The sequence below is a fragment of the Podarcis liolepis genome, assembly GCF_965112155.1.
Source record: "Podarcis liolepis genome assembly, chromosome: 10".
In the NCBI taxonomy this organism is placed as follows: domain Eukaryota; kingdom Metazoa; phylum Chordata; class Lepidosauria; order Squamata; family Lacertidae; genus Podarcis; species Podarcis liolepis.
The window spans coordinates 58,338,934-58,353,775 of record NC_139562.1 but is presented as its reverse complement, the minus strand read 5'-3'; the positions used below and the strand labels follow the sequence as shown (position 1 = coordinate 58,353,775).

The 14,842-nt window shown below is 43.1% G+C and overlaps 1 protein-coding gene across 2 annotated transcripts; it reads right to left on the bottom strand.

Moving 5' to 3' along the window:
* Positions 1-66: 66 nt before the first annotated feature.
* GTSE1 (G2 and S-phase expressed 1) lies at positions 67-14,339 on the bottom strand. Of its 2 annotated transcripts, none has more exons than XM_083463499.1 (13): positions 14,164-14,339; positions 11,813-11,898; positions 9,557-9,614; positions 8,856-9,474; positions 7,279-7,449; positions 6,365-6,503; positions 5,156-5,488; positions 4,929-4,995; positions 3,571-3,822; positions 3,304-3,481; positions 2,291-2,419; positions 867-1,906; positions 67-628 (listed from the first exon to the last, which is right to left on the bottom strand). In XM_083463499.1, exons 2-12 carry the CDS (start codon positions 11,889-11,891, stop codon positions 1,823-1,825), a joined length of 2,109 nt encoding a protein of 702 aa, XP_083319625.1. In that variant the 5' UTR covers positions 11,892-11,898; positions 14,164-14,339; the 3' UTR covers positions 67-628; positions 867-1,822. The 2 variants fall into 2 exon arrangements, with proteins under 2 accessions (XP_083319625.1, XP_083319626.1); XM_083463500.1 differs by having other exon boundaries at positions 14,159-14,322.
* Between the last annotated feature and the right edge of the window lie 503 nt (positions 14,340-14,842).

Below are 14,842 nucleotides of genomic sequence, written 5' to 3'. Positions count from 1 at the left end.
GTGGAACAATAACATCTGATTTATAATGGCTTAAACCAGCAAGGGACAATGACTTGACACAGTGAGTTTCAATCCAGTATTTAATTCGGTTCTGCTAGTTAAATTATGTTAATAAATTCACATCTAGTCTAGAATCAGTTATTGATATGAATCTGTCAATAATATATTAAACCTAAACTATGAAACAACCATTGGAAATAATATAGTAACCTATAGATCTCTGCTGGACCTTGTAACCATATGTTTTGGTTCCTGTTTGCCTAAATAAATTCTTACATTTTTTCTTAGTTGGAAAAGAAAATACTAATTATGTTACACACACACACACACACACACACACACACACACAGTTTCTCCACCTAGATTCTGAAAGATACATACTAGTTTCAGTGTACATGCTACAAGCGTCTTCATCCATTTTTAAGCCACTTGGACTGTAGGGATTAAACAAACAAATAAACCAGAGCTTTGTATTTAACAGTCTGTTAGCCAAATGCAGCAAGGAATTCATGTAGGCAAGTAAGAAGGCTTGCAGGAGAGGGAACAGATTTCTCCTTCACAGAGAAGGACTTTCCATAGTGGCAGTAAAGGCACAACCTGGGAGCTTTGTGCTAAGGCTGAATTAGAACTACAGTGGTGCCTCGCAAGACGAAATTAATCCGTTCCGCGAGTCTCTTCGACTTGCGGTTTTTTCGTCTTGCAAAGCACGGCTATTAGCGGCTATTAACGGCTTAAAGAAAAAGGAAACGTTTCGTCTTGCGAAGCAAGCCCATAGGGAAATTCGTCTTGCGGAACGACTCAAAAAATGGAAAACTCTTTCGTCTTGCGTGTTTTTCGTCTAGCGAGGCATTCGTCTTGCGAGGTACCACTGTATGTATGCTTTAATATGCTTACTGAAGCCAAAGTCTTTTCCATACTTTCCAAGTCACTACCACTTACTTGTTCTTTGAACTACATTTTGAGCTGCAAGGGAGGACCAGCCTAATACTTGTCCATCGTTGCATCCAGTTAAGACAAACTATCAGTGAGGAATGTCCTGCTTTTCTGTAAAAGGAATCTCCTCCATGATGTAAAAGTCACCCATTCCCCTGCCCCCTTGCTTGAAATTCATTTTCATACAAATGTTTGGAACTGAGATGTCAGAGGTAGATCCATCATTCCCTTTTCTTCATTTGATAGCACGATGCACAGGAACAGCAAGAGCTCACTGTGCATAAAAGCTCTCAGCTTGTTCAGATTTCTGATCCAAGAGTAATATGGCTATGATGCAACTAAAATTCACATTATGAAAATTGAACAGTACAAATGCATCCTAATCATAATACAGCAAATCAGTTCTGCTTCAAATACTGCAAATCTCAATAATCACTCACTGAATTGTTCACGTTACTGCAGAGTTTCCAGTCACAAATTACAGACCTGTGTACAGTGTGCACGTTATAAATCCTAGCAGGCGCTTTGAATTGTAAACTTGGAATGGTGGAAGCATTCAGAAAGGCTTGCACTATATTTTAATGAAAATATACGTTTTAGAATGCCTTTGCTTTATTTTAATTCATGACATTTGACAAATTTGTGCAAAACAAACTAGATATTTTAACACACAAGGCATCTGCGATCAGTTCCTGAAAGTACTGAGTAATCAATATTTAAGCCATCTTTATTATTATCCCTTAACAACACATCAACAATACATTTGTCAAGTGCTCAGTTTAAAAACTTCATTTCTATTTTACTAGTCTGTTACCCACTCACACCCTGCTTAGTGAAACATCAGTTTTTGCACTCAAACACTTCCAAGTTAAGAGATTTGCTCAAGAAATCAAAACTTCAGAAGAGGAGAATCCAGGTTCTCTTTATTTCCTTCCGGTGTAAAACTGATGAGAGGAGAGCTCAGATCTATTGGCTAGAAGGAGGGAAGGGGAGAAGAGAGAGATAAAGACAGTTAAGACATTAACTAAAACAATATTTGAACCATTACAACAGCAGACTTCTCCTTTGCTAACAAGTCTTATAATGGCATTCTTTGACACCACTACACAGCCATAAATTCAATGATTTATATTGCAACAGCCAGTCAATACAAGGTCAGAATCCCCTTGCTAAATTGTTCCTGAATGTCACATATATCTGTGTGGATGCAATATGCTGTGAATGGCAGTCTGTCCTTTGTACATTTTCCAGCTTATGTCGCATGAGAAGTCATACTGCTGCACTGACATTTATATTGAAACAATATCCTTGCATGCTAGCAGTATTAAAAAGGGAAATATAAAACAGGGCATCTTACCTGTCCTACAGGCTTCAACAGAGGAACTGGAATTATTTCAGGAGTATTAAAAAGATCAATAAGGGGTTTATTTTCACATTCCTGGGTGGCAAGTGGTGTTTTATCTATTCCAATGTCTATCAGTAAAGTCTAGGGAAAAAATAGTAATTTATAAGTTGTTGACTGCCTATTGTGCTTCCTGAAATAAAGTTAATTACAAAAGAATGCCCATGAGAACAAAACTGTTTAATAAACCTGTTTGCTACCCTAAAAATCCACGGTACTTAATACGTTCTTTATCCAATAACTGGTTTGGGTTAGCCTCCTATTGACGCAGGTGGTGCTATGAGTTAAATCACAGAGCCTAGGACTTGGCGATCAGAAGGTCGGCGGTTCGAACCCGCGCAACAGGGTGAGCTCCCGCTACTTGGTCCCAGCTCCTGCCCATCTAGCAGTTCAAAAGCACGTCAAAGTACAAGTAGATAAATAGGTAAGGTAAACAGCATTTCCGTGCGCTGCTCTGGTTCGCCAGAAGTGGCTTAGTCATGCTGGCCACATGACCCAGAAGCTGTACGCCGGCTCCCTCGGCCAATAAAGCGAGATGAGCACCGCAACCCCAGAGTCGGCCACAACTGGACCTAATGGTCAGGGGTCCCTTTACCTTTACCTATTGACTCAGGAGTCTCCATATATCTGTAATTACCCATGATATTATTTGGAAACAGTCATTAACAATTGGCATGTGGATAAATTTACTTTATGTTGTTTCAGCAGACAATCTTCTGCAAAGCAAAAAACTTAAAAGAAGACCAGAGGAATCCTGCTTTACACAAACTTCACAACAAGCAGTGGCTCATTGGGAAAGTGACCAAGAAAATTAAGGACACTAGATATAACTAAACACCTTTCAGCTCCTTTTCAACATAGACACTGTCTGCAGCAGTGGTAATTTCTGAAAGAGATGCTTCACATTTTAAAGCTGCCTGGGACGGCTGTTCTATATACACAAAAAAGGAGTCAAAGCAGGAGCCTACCTCCACAGTGGGTGTTCTTTCTGCTGGTTTCTCCTGCTCAGAAAGGTCCTGTTCCGTTTCTTCAGAAGACTTCTCTGTTGAAAAATCCAGTGCAATAGGTGCAACTGGTGGGGGAGATCCTTCTGTTGAAGATGAGCTATAGGGCCCACGGGTCTTGCGCTCTCTGGCCCATTTGAAACTGGAAAGGAAGAGACACAAAGAATTTCATCTAAGAACCCGTCTTGAAAATGGTGTAAGATGGTCAGTTTTGGTTATGTCTAGATTTACCTAGCTTCTAGAGTCTTTTTGGATGACACACTCGAGACTTGCCGAAGAGACACGAGATCGGGAGAAGACCTTGCTTTGGGCACAGTTCTGGGGGTTAGTGATGGAATTCCCGACGTACGCCGGCCAACGGGAGTAGGTAATGCAGAATGCCTTCTGTTGGATGGAGTCCATAAGGCAGACTTGGCAGCAGAACAGGTATTTAATACCAATCCGTCTTCTGATAGTTTGCGAGGTGGGGTAACGGCAACATTGCTAGAAGGATACACGAAGTGTTAGAAGCCGATAATGCATCACAACTGAAGCATTCCTCTTAGTTTAAGTGCACACTCAAAAATGTAGGGTATCCGAAATACTTTTCAGTAATGCAGTCAAGAGCAACCAGCAACCCAATTTAAGAACTGCAACAGGATACATTTTAAACCAATTCAGCTTTTTTATTAAGCTGTTTGCAGGCCATTGAAATATTTGATTTTATCCCAAACTGAGGCTTTTTCTAAAACGCAAGTCAGTGTTCGGAATAGCAGACTGTGGTTTTTTTCATACCAAGAGGAGTGATATAGCAGCAGATAAAACATCTTCTGGGAGATTACAGAAGTGCTTAGGTACCACATGTAATCCAAGCTGAAATTCTCATCAGTCCATTTCAGAGATTGTGGCAAACAATAGTTAATTAAACTTAACTACAGCTTGTTGTGATGTCTGATTTGACAAATTTATTAGCAGCTGCTCTACCTCCAGATGCCCCAGTACCTCAAGACTGGACTGCTGAGCAAAAAGAAAACAAATGAAAGCAAGAAATTGCAAGCTATAGTTTGCATGTATGTTTGAAGTCTAAACCATGTTTTGCCTTGCTATGAACCAAGCATTTGGGTGCACATTTAGAAAAGAGATAACAGGGTAAAACTTTGCCTTAAAACTTTGCCTTAAATTCCCAATCTCATGTTCACTGCTGATACACAAATCAGAACCCAAATAGGTAGTTTCACAGACACTGTTGAAGCACAAGACTTCAGTATTGCCAAGCAAAAATTTGAATCAGCAACGTAACCCAGCCCTCTCCTGCCTGCAACAGCAAGGGGTGGGACAAAGAATTCATCTGAGACTTCGAATATCAAGGACTGCCAATCCCACTGGACAGCCTTTTTTGCTTTACATGCTACTGTTTAAAGTAGTATGAAGCATCTTCAGGTCTCTCCACAAGTAATTTCACACTCCCCATATACACAAAGTTTTCACACACCCCATACACAAAAACCCAGTTCTAAACCACCTTGATAAGCCTGTCAGCACCTGCAAGGCAGTTCAAGATGACAGAAGCTTAGAGGAAAACAAGTATGAATTAAAATATAGAATATTACCTTTCAACATTACAAGACAGTGATGTGATTGGTTGTAACACTTTGGCAACAAAATTCTCAGATACACCTAGGGAGAAAACAATTACAGGACTTAATCAACTTACTGATCCTCGGTTCAGTTCTTACTCCCCATCCAATGCAATATTTAGAACAGAAATAAGGGCAGGCACACTAGAAGTTAGATAAACTATAAAAATTTATCACATGGGTAAGACCAGTGTTCTTACCTTCCTTTGAAAGGAAAGCTTTGGGCTTGGGACTTGAAGTTGCTGTTCTGTTTCCCAATATGCTTTTCTGCAATGGTTTCTGAAAACTAGGATCTGAGTCCTCTTTCAAAATCCCACCGGCCATCTCAGACATATCAGTAACTCTGTATTTGGGTGCATTCACTGGAAGACTTGTTTTTGAAGCACTTGTGGACCCATGTTCCTTTCCAGATACATCAGAATGGGAAGCCTGCGCAGACAACCCCTTCATAGGTTTAACAACAGCAATCTTGCTTGCAGTAGAGGACAGCCGGGAGCCACGTGCAGAAACTTTAGAAGCAACACCTATTTTACCTGGGAGAGGAAAAAAGAAATTTTATATCTATTGTTTATATATGTATGCACCACTATCAACGCGCCCACTGCTTTAGTGTCAGGAAAGCAAAGGCAACAAACTTGAGCAAGCGATTCCCAGTGTTGGGAGAGAGGGGAAGAGAATGAGAGAAGAGACACCCAGCATGGATGTGGAGATGCATTACACACATTTGAATTAATTGATAAGGACAAAGAGACATGGATTTTGAAAAGTGCAGGTGCTTGGGACAAGTATGAAGCACAGGAGCCAATAAGGGAGAAGAGATTGGACTATTTAAAGGGTGCTGTTACAGCCATCGCATAATGCAATTATTCAGTTTGGTCTATGGTGACCACATTCATAAGTGTGTGATTAACTGCAAGAGGGTGCAATGTCTCAGAATAATTGTCTTTGCAAAGGTTAATATGGAAATTGTATAATTACTAGACTTACTATTTGCGTTAGTGAGCACCAATTTTATTAAATCAGTTTCTCACTTGTGCTTCAAAAGAGCTCAGCAGTTATGCATTTTGGCCACTGTTGCTATCACTTAATATTTGGGGCTTGGATTCTGTATTCCTAGGAGCAAAATGTATGTGTGTGTTGTCCCCACTATGGAGGAATGTGTAGATCCAGAATTGGCCTCCATAGTCACTTACGGACTCACTGTTAAGACAGTGTTCATGGAAGACAATCTTACTCAGCTATGCGTGATCACCAAAAAGAAGAAAGAAGCATGTGTGTGTGTAGAACCTAGGTTTCCCTGCAACTCAGCAGGCCATTTAGACAAGTGGCCACCATTTTGGGCAACAGTTGTTTATTCCAATTCTGGTTAGTTAGAGCCAAACAGGATCAAACCACATTGGATTTGTTACCTTTCCCTATCTTAGGAGAGATGGACAGACTTGAATTCAGGCTTATGCTAGAAAAAGAAGATGACGAAGACGACGTTGAAGTGTTCCTTCGCATACGGATATTACTAGGACGTTTCAGCTGTGTTGCCTTGATCCCCAACTGTAAAGACAGTAGTGGAGGTCATTTAGGTATCCCTAATAACTTCTAACAGACTTTATCCTACCGAAATACCGATATTCCTTATGTTCACATCTGTGTGGCTACAAGAAAGCATATCCAGCCCTAATGCTCCTGCAATAAGGGTTTGAACATTTTTTCCCCTTCAAATTAAGATACTACAACTTTGCAGATCAGTGATTTCAAACCCTTAAGTTTTCCTGGGAAATTATTTCCATTATGTGTGCTCATGAAAAGCTTTATACCTTCCTCATCCACTACAATCCACAACAGCATATAGAACCCTCCCCGTTCAATTTGGCAGCAAGGGTCAAGTCGATTCAGACCATGAGTTTGTTACTTCAATAAATCACTCATATGCATCACTGGATTCTTTGCTAAGCCTATTTCCTCATACAGTGGTACCTTGGGTTAAGTACTTAATTCGTTCCGGAGGTCCGTACTTAACCTGAAACTGTTCTTAACCTGAAGCACCACTTAAGCTAATGGGGCCCTCCTGCTGCTGCTGCGCCGCCAGAGCACGATTTCTGTTCTCATCCTGAAGCAAAGTTCTTAACCTGAAGCACTATTTCTGGGTTAGCGGAGTCTGTAACCTGAAGCGTATGTAACCTGAAGCGTATGTAACCTGAGGTACCACTGTATACCACAGAGTACACTGGTCCAAGGATCGCTAATCCAGTATCACAAATCTAGAACATCTGGTTTCAGATGTCACCAAGAATTACAAAGGCAGGAGTTATTCATTAAGAGCATTTACCTTGCTGGAAGTTGAAAGAGTTCTCTTGTCTTTCCCCGTTGAACTGTTAGAGAAGGATGCATCTCCCGCATCTGAAGCAAGACTTGATTTGTCAGAGAGTAAATCTTCTGACGACTCCATACTGCTCAAATTATTCCAGCTGGAAATACTGGGCAGCTTCCCTTGTTTTGGCTGCAAGGTTCAGATTTCAAACATTTGTAAACCAAAGGATGTCAACAGTAATGTTATTTTAGTGTTTGCCCATTAAACTGAAATATCCTTTCAATAAACAGGTTCTAACCAACACTTTAATTTCCCGCAGGCCCAGCACGGGTCCCCAATAAAGCCTGCGAGGCCATTTCCACCAAAGCACGCCCAACTGCCCCGAAACTGACATACTCGACATCAAGTAAGGGGTCCGCAAACATGTAGTTAGGATTGGCTGCCTCATCAGGGACTCCCTGGTGCAGCCAATGAGGTTTTCCCTCAAGAGCAATCAGCTGATGGGTCCTGAGAGCACCCACCTTTGAAGTCCACTTACAGGTGTGACATGGATTCAAACTACACTTGCAAATGGATATTTTTCCTCGGAGGGAGAAGCGTTTCCTTCTGCAGCGGTGGTTTGATTCCATGCCTGCAAGTGGATTTCAAAGAGCCTTTAAGCAAATGGAATGCTCTCCCCAGAGAGGTTTGCCTGGTGTCTCCATTATATATTTTTAGGCACCAGGCAAAAACGTTCCTCTTCAACCAGGCCTTTGGCTGATTAATATTCTACAGCCTTTTAAATGCATTTGTGGGAAGGCAGAGTTATTGTTATGTTGCTTGGGGTTTAATTATTTACTGTCTTTTATATGATATTTTAGTCTGTGAACCGTCCTGAGATCTTCTGATGAAGGGCAGTATATAAATTTAATAATAGTAATAATAGTTCAGTTTAGAAGAACCATCTGCTGGAAGTCAAGACGACAAACAAAGCAGCATTCTAATATTAATAGAGTCACACCTCACAACAATTTGTATGTCATATTAAATCGGTTAAAAACAAGCTATGGTTCAATGTGGATGTGCATAGCATTCTCTGATCCCTCCTCCTGGGAGATTAAGCCATGGTCTGGCTTATGGTGAAATCTAAAACCAGCCTCAGGGTTTGCACCCCGGAACAATTAGTCAAGAATAAGCCATGGCTATTGTTAGCAATTTAATATGACACGCAAACGAGGCAAGAGACGCACAGCAGCTGGGTAGACGTTTCTAGCTGACTACACTCCAGCAGCAGCAACACTGATAAGCATTGAGGTGACCACCAATTTCACATTAGTCTCAAGTCATATTTAGCAACCAACACCACTATAGTTTTATTGAAAGGCATATGAAATGAGTTCGCCAGCTATAAAAGTCAGAAATGTCAAGGTCACCGGCATTATGCACTGAGGCCAACAAATTTAAATAAGATCACAACCACGCAGCTATTTGTCCTCTATGTAAGAAACTCCACAAACAAGGGAAATAATTGGGAACTAGCAGGGAGTTACCATTCTTATGTGGAAAGATGACTGGCCTTTATGCTTTAATCTATCCAGAAGGGAAAAAAACTTTACCTGTCCCGCTGCCAAGAGACTATTTCCAAATGCAGATGCATTTTTTACAGTCTGAACTGTGCTCGGTTTGTTATTTGTCTTGTCACTCTTCCCTTGCGCTAAAGATGCAAGCGGTGTGGGGGGCAATTTGCTCATTCTGGCAGGACTAGAAGTATTTAGAGGAATTTGTGGAGAACGAGAGCCGTCCATCCCCGCGATCAGTTGCCTTGAATGTTTCTGAAAGGAAGGTGGCCGTGGGGAGACTGGACTTTCATACACACAATAAGTCTCTCTCCTAACTTCCTTTGGGGTTTTATCCATCACTATTCCTTTCTCAAGGAGTTTCAGTTTTGATTTAGATTCTTGCACAAATTTTTCTACAGCCTCTGTCTTTCGTTCTTCCAGCTGGCGACCATTGTTCCTTTTTGCTTTGGTTCCACTTTGTATCTGGAGTGCTATCTGGTGAGCTTCCTTAAAAATCTCCACAAATTTCTCCTCAGAAACGGGGCTCCATGTTAGTTTATCCACAAGTGGTGATGGGGGAATTGTGTCTTTCGTTGCTTCAAGGGCTTCAAGAGTCGTCGCGATGCATTTTTCTTTATGGCCCATGGGCCCGACAAAAACTTCATCCTCGTTTTCACTAGAATACAGACAAATTAGTCAGACACCTCCAAATCACTTGTTCTTTTAAAAATATGGTTTGCTTTAGATACTTTGTTTACCTTATAGGAGACAGCGAAAAGTCAAAGTCAAATTTTTCATCAGACAGGTGGCGAAAATCTGGAATCATAACAGAGCATCAGTTGTTATTATGCTAATCATGGCTGACCTTTTTATAGTAGATATATTACCGTATTCCCCTTTGCCTTGCTGAAATTTCAGCTTCTGCTACTACATTTGGTTTCAAATTATTCTAGTTTACGCAAAACAAAACAGAGAATTAATTTCTAATACAGTGTGGAACACATTCCCCAATCCAGAAAGGATGGTCTGTGCGCAAAGGTTTCTATGTACAGATATCCTACTGAATCAGATCCTGTGTGAGTACATGTATTCATACAAATATTGGATCCCATAACCAGCAATAAGGGTAGAGAGCCAGTGTGGTGTAGTGGTTAAGAGCGGTAGTCACATAATCTGGGTAACCGGGTTCGCGTCTCCGCTCCTCCACATGCAGCTGCTGGGTGACCTTGGGCCAGTCACACTTCTATGAAGTCTCTCAGCCTCACTCACCTCACAGAGTGTTTGTTGTGGGGGAGGAAGGGAAAGGAGAATGTTAGCCGCTTTGAGACTCCTGAAGGGGAGTGAAAGGCGGGATATCAAATCCAAACTCTTCTTCTTCTTCTTCTACTGATGGACGGAACCCACATTTCCCTTTCTTCCCCCACAAAACTGGCACCTTAAAAGCTGACAGCAATGATCATATTGATGGAGAGTTTTCCTTGGGGCAGACGCTGCTCATATGTAGCCCACTGTTATCTGAAGGTTTTTAGGTCAGGGCTAGAGCCCAGCCAGCATTAAACTGTACTTAAGCTGAGTCAAGCCAATGCATTACCGAACTGGTCACAAGGGACAGTTCAATGCAAGCTCTTCCTATCACCTTTGATAGTGAGCGCAGAGTTAAACACTATAGCAGTTATTTCTAGCATTATTCCTGGTAAACAGTTGCAAGTAATCCAGAATGAAGAAGTTTATAATATAAACTTAAATCAGAGCCTATTTGTTATGCAGATTGTTATGAGATTCCTGCAGTGTGTGTTTATCTTTGGATACAATTTAACAATATGATCAGTATTTCTGATAAGAAATTTCAGCCATCCATTTCAAAACAGAATAGCTATAAAGTCAGAAGTCAGAATCATTTGATCGAGTATTATTCCTAAAACTACATTTCCCTAATCACAGGTAAGAGTCATCATTAAAGCAACCTACAGTTATCTTTTTTTTTGTAACTTTATTCTACAGCAAATTGTGTGTGCATGTGTCAAAGGGCAGAATATTCAGCAGTATTAAAAGGCATCAGGAAGAATGAAGGGGGAGGGTTAATATTCTTGCTAATTAACTGAATTGGCTGCAGTACATTATCTCACTGATTGCCACAAGCTTGAACACCATGCAGGTTTTTTAGATTGCGTAGGCTAGGGGCAACCAACTGGTGCTGTTCAGTTGTTTTGGGCTACAACACACATCATCACCCTCAGCCAACATGGCCAATAGTCATGGAACTAGTCCAGAAAACCTGGAGGGCACCATGTTGGCTATCGTGGGTGTAGGCCAGGGGTCAGCAACCCGCGGCTCCGGAGCCACATGTGGCTCTTTTACACCTTTGCTGCGGCTCCGGGGCGGATACTAGCGAGGGGAGGAGGCGCATTGTGCGCCCCGACACTCCCCAATGTGGCGGGCGCTGTACTGGCTGTGACGTCGCATGGGGGCGGTGCGTGCGTTAGTCACGCACCGTCCCAACGTCACCTTCCTGCCCGCCCGCTACATTGTAAGGGGCATGTACGCTGGTCACTGCATTGAAAGGGGGCATGTACGCTGGTCACCGTTTTGAAGGGGAGTGAAGAACACACACACACACAAAAAGGTAACTTGTTAATTTAACGTTTATTTCTATGAGAAGGAGTAATTCTGAGGGGTCAAACAAAGAAATAATAAAAAAGTGACAAAAAAGTTATTTTTATAATGACGAATTTTGCAGCTCCCAGGTTTTTTTTCTTCGGAAACGGGTCCAAGTGGCTCTTTTTGTCTTAAAGGTTGCAGACCCCTGGTGTAGGCCATAGGTAGAGGGTGGCCTTACAAGCCCTGGGCATAGCACTGTGCTGCCTGACTTTTTTATCCCAATAGGAATACCACCAGTCTCTCGAATTACTCCTCCCACTCAAGAGCACTCGATTTTAGAGGTGTCTCACAACAAACAAGACAGTAATTTACAAATGTGCTTTATATCTTACAGCAATGTTGTTTTTATCACCTACCATTATTCACACACACATTGGGTTTGGCTTCCGTCATTTTACATTCTGAATGCAAGGTTGTTTTCCCTTCGTCATCCATGATACGACTGCAAAAGACATTAGGTAAACCAGCTCAATATTATATTTTTAAAAATCCAGCACCAGTTATATTTATTCCCATTTCAAAGAGCTGCTTCACTACAATCACCACCCCTGCACACCCATACGTATTTATACCAGAATCTTTTCTATACTAATGAAACAGTGGTATAAAGTTGGCCAGTACTCAGCGTCAGATACACATGGACCAGACTACAGCATCATTCCTCATATCCGCTTATGGCAAACAATCCGGATTCGACAGGTTAATTTACAGAGAAGTACACTGCCTTTTGGTAGAGAGGCAAATCCCATGAGCAATATTTGCTGCTTGTTGCAGGAGGGTCTTACCACTTCAGCTGTACATAAACCAGCTATTACACACAATAAAAAGGGGGGTGGGGGGAGCCTAATGGCTGAATGTAGCCCACCAGCCAGATTTCAGGCAGGGAGGGGGAAATAGTGGCTGCTGTGCAAAGTTTGCAGTTGCGGTTCTTTACTCAACAAGACACAGAGGGGGAAATTGCAGGAGACTTGTGTTCCTTGTAAATGTATCTAAAAATGCATTTTGCAAGCATTCAGTTTTAAGGATATAATAGCATTATGAAGCTCAAGGCTTTGAACAGTAGAAAGGCAAAGCTCACAAGTCAGCTGTGCATTGACCTTACTTGCATTCTTCTTGTGAGGATTATTCGGTTATTTTGCCTTTTGGAGTCAGATAAGATGATGATGATGATGGTGGTGGTTATTATTTTATTATTTATACCCCTCCCATTTGGCTGGGTTTCCCCAGCCACCCAGCAGAACACTAAAAACAGAACAAAACTTCAAACATTAAAAACTTCCCTGAACAGGGCTGCCTTAAGATGTCTTCTGAATGTCAGGTAGTTGTTTATCGCTTTGACATCTGAAGGGCGGGTGCCACTACCGAGAAGGCCCTCTGCCTGGTTCCCTGTAACCTCACTTCTTGCAGTGAGGGAACCACCAGAAGGCCCTTGGAGCTGGACTTCAGTGGCCGGGCCGAACAATGGGGGTGGAGACGCTCCTTGAGGTATACAGGGCCAAGACCGTTTAGGGCTTTAGAGGTCAGTACCAACACTTCAAATTGCACTCGGAAATGTACTGGGAGCCAATGTAGTTCTTTCAGGACGGGTATTATGTGGTTTCGGTGGCCACTCCCAGTCACCAGTCTGGCTGCCGCATGACACAGAAAGCTGTCTGTGGACAAACGCCGGCTCCCTCGGCCTCAAAGCGAAATGAGCACCGAAACCCCATACAGTCATACCTCGCGTTGAATGTGCTTCGGGTTGAGCACGTTTGAGTTGCGCTCCACGGCAACCCAGAAGTTTTGCCGTAGACACTCAAAATGACGTCATGCGCAGAAGCGGCGAAAAGCAACACGCGTGTGCACAGACGTGCCGCTGCTAGTTATGTTTGCTTCTGGATGCGAACAGGGCTCTGGAACAGATCCCGTTCGTATCCAGAGGTACCACTGCAGTTGCCTTCGACTGGACTTAACCGTCCAGGGGTCCTTTACCTTTCACCTTACCTGCTTTGAAGTCACTTCCGCACCTAGTGCACACGACCACAGTGTGACCCTATAACCCTTGACAGCTCCACCCTTGTCCTTTTTATTATCCCAGTGATCTGAAACATTTTATGTTGTGATGGCAATAAAGGTATAGTGGTACCTCAGGTTAAGTACTTAATTCGTTCCGGAGGTCCGTTCTTAACCTGAAGCACCACTTTAGCTAATGGGGCCTCCCGCTGCCGCCATGCCACCAGAGCATGATTTCTGTTCTCATCCTGAAGCAAAGTTCTTAACCTGAAGCACTATTTCTGGGTTAGCAGAGTCTGTAACCTGAAGCGTGTGTAACCTGAAGCGTATGTAACCTGAGGTACCACTGTATTTAATTTGAAATTTAAAAAGAAACATCACCGCCCACCCCCATAACAAAGGGGGCAACTCTACTTCCAGGCCATCCCTTTTGCAAAAAAACCCCAAACCCCTTAAGTTTCCCTCTTCATTAAACTGTAGCAGGCCTGCCCTCCCACAGGCCTGAGTCTGAGCCTCAATCTGCATCCGCGCCACCCCGAATCTCACCGCCGGGCGGGACCTCCTTATGGACTAGCCGCATGAGCGTCAAAACTCCACACGCACAAACACCCACGAGAATGACCTCCGGCCGCTTATCCCTTCCAAGCGCCGGCGACGCCGAGCTACGCCCACCCCCGGGGCCTAGGCCCGTCCCTGAAGCGCAGCGTCACCTCACCTGGCCGAAGCGACACGCTGAGGGGGATGAGTCTGCTCGGTGCAGTTTCTCGCGGCTGCATTTGAAACGGCAGCCCCGCCCCGCCCAGCTCCTGATTGGCGGATTTAAGCGACGCTCACCGACCGCGGCCAATTGCAGAGAAGGCAAGTCGGGGACTCCGCCCCGCAATCAACTCTCATCTGAGGCGTACATGGAAGTTGTAGTTACAGATAGGTAGCCGTGTTGGTCTGCCATAGTCAAAATAAAAAATATCTGAAGAAGTGTGCTTGCACACGAAAGCTCATACCAAGAACTAACTTAGTTGGTCTTAAAGGTGCTAATGGAAGTTGTAGTTCACGTCCTTCCCCCGTTAAGGGACGTCGTCAGCGTGGAAACGGCCGCTCTAGGAAAACGACTTTATTTTTTTTCTCCCCGTCGCCCGACGTTCCGTGGAGAACTGGAGATTTGAATTCCCAGAGAGGCGTTGTCTTGGTGCTTAGTCCCACGAAAGACCGCTCGCAGCGCCCCCTGCCGGCTTTCGCCCAGCTGCAAGTCGACGCGTGTTCTGTGACCCGATTGCTTGTGAAAGGCCAACAGGATACGAACGGCGTTGGGTTCAAATGATTCAGTGGGGCTCACTATTTGGGGTCAATAGATATGTGAAAAACTGAACTCTGTTTGCACACTTTTGCCAGGAAAC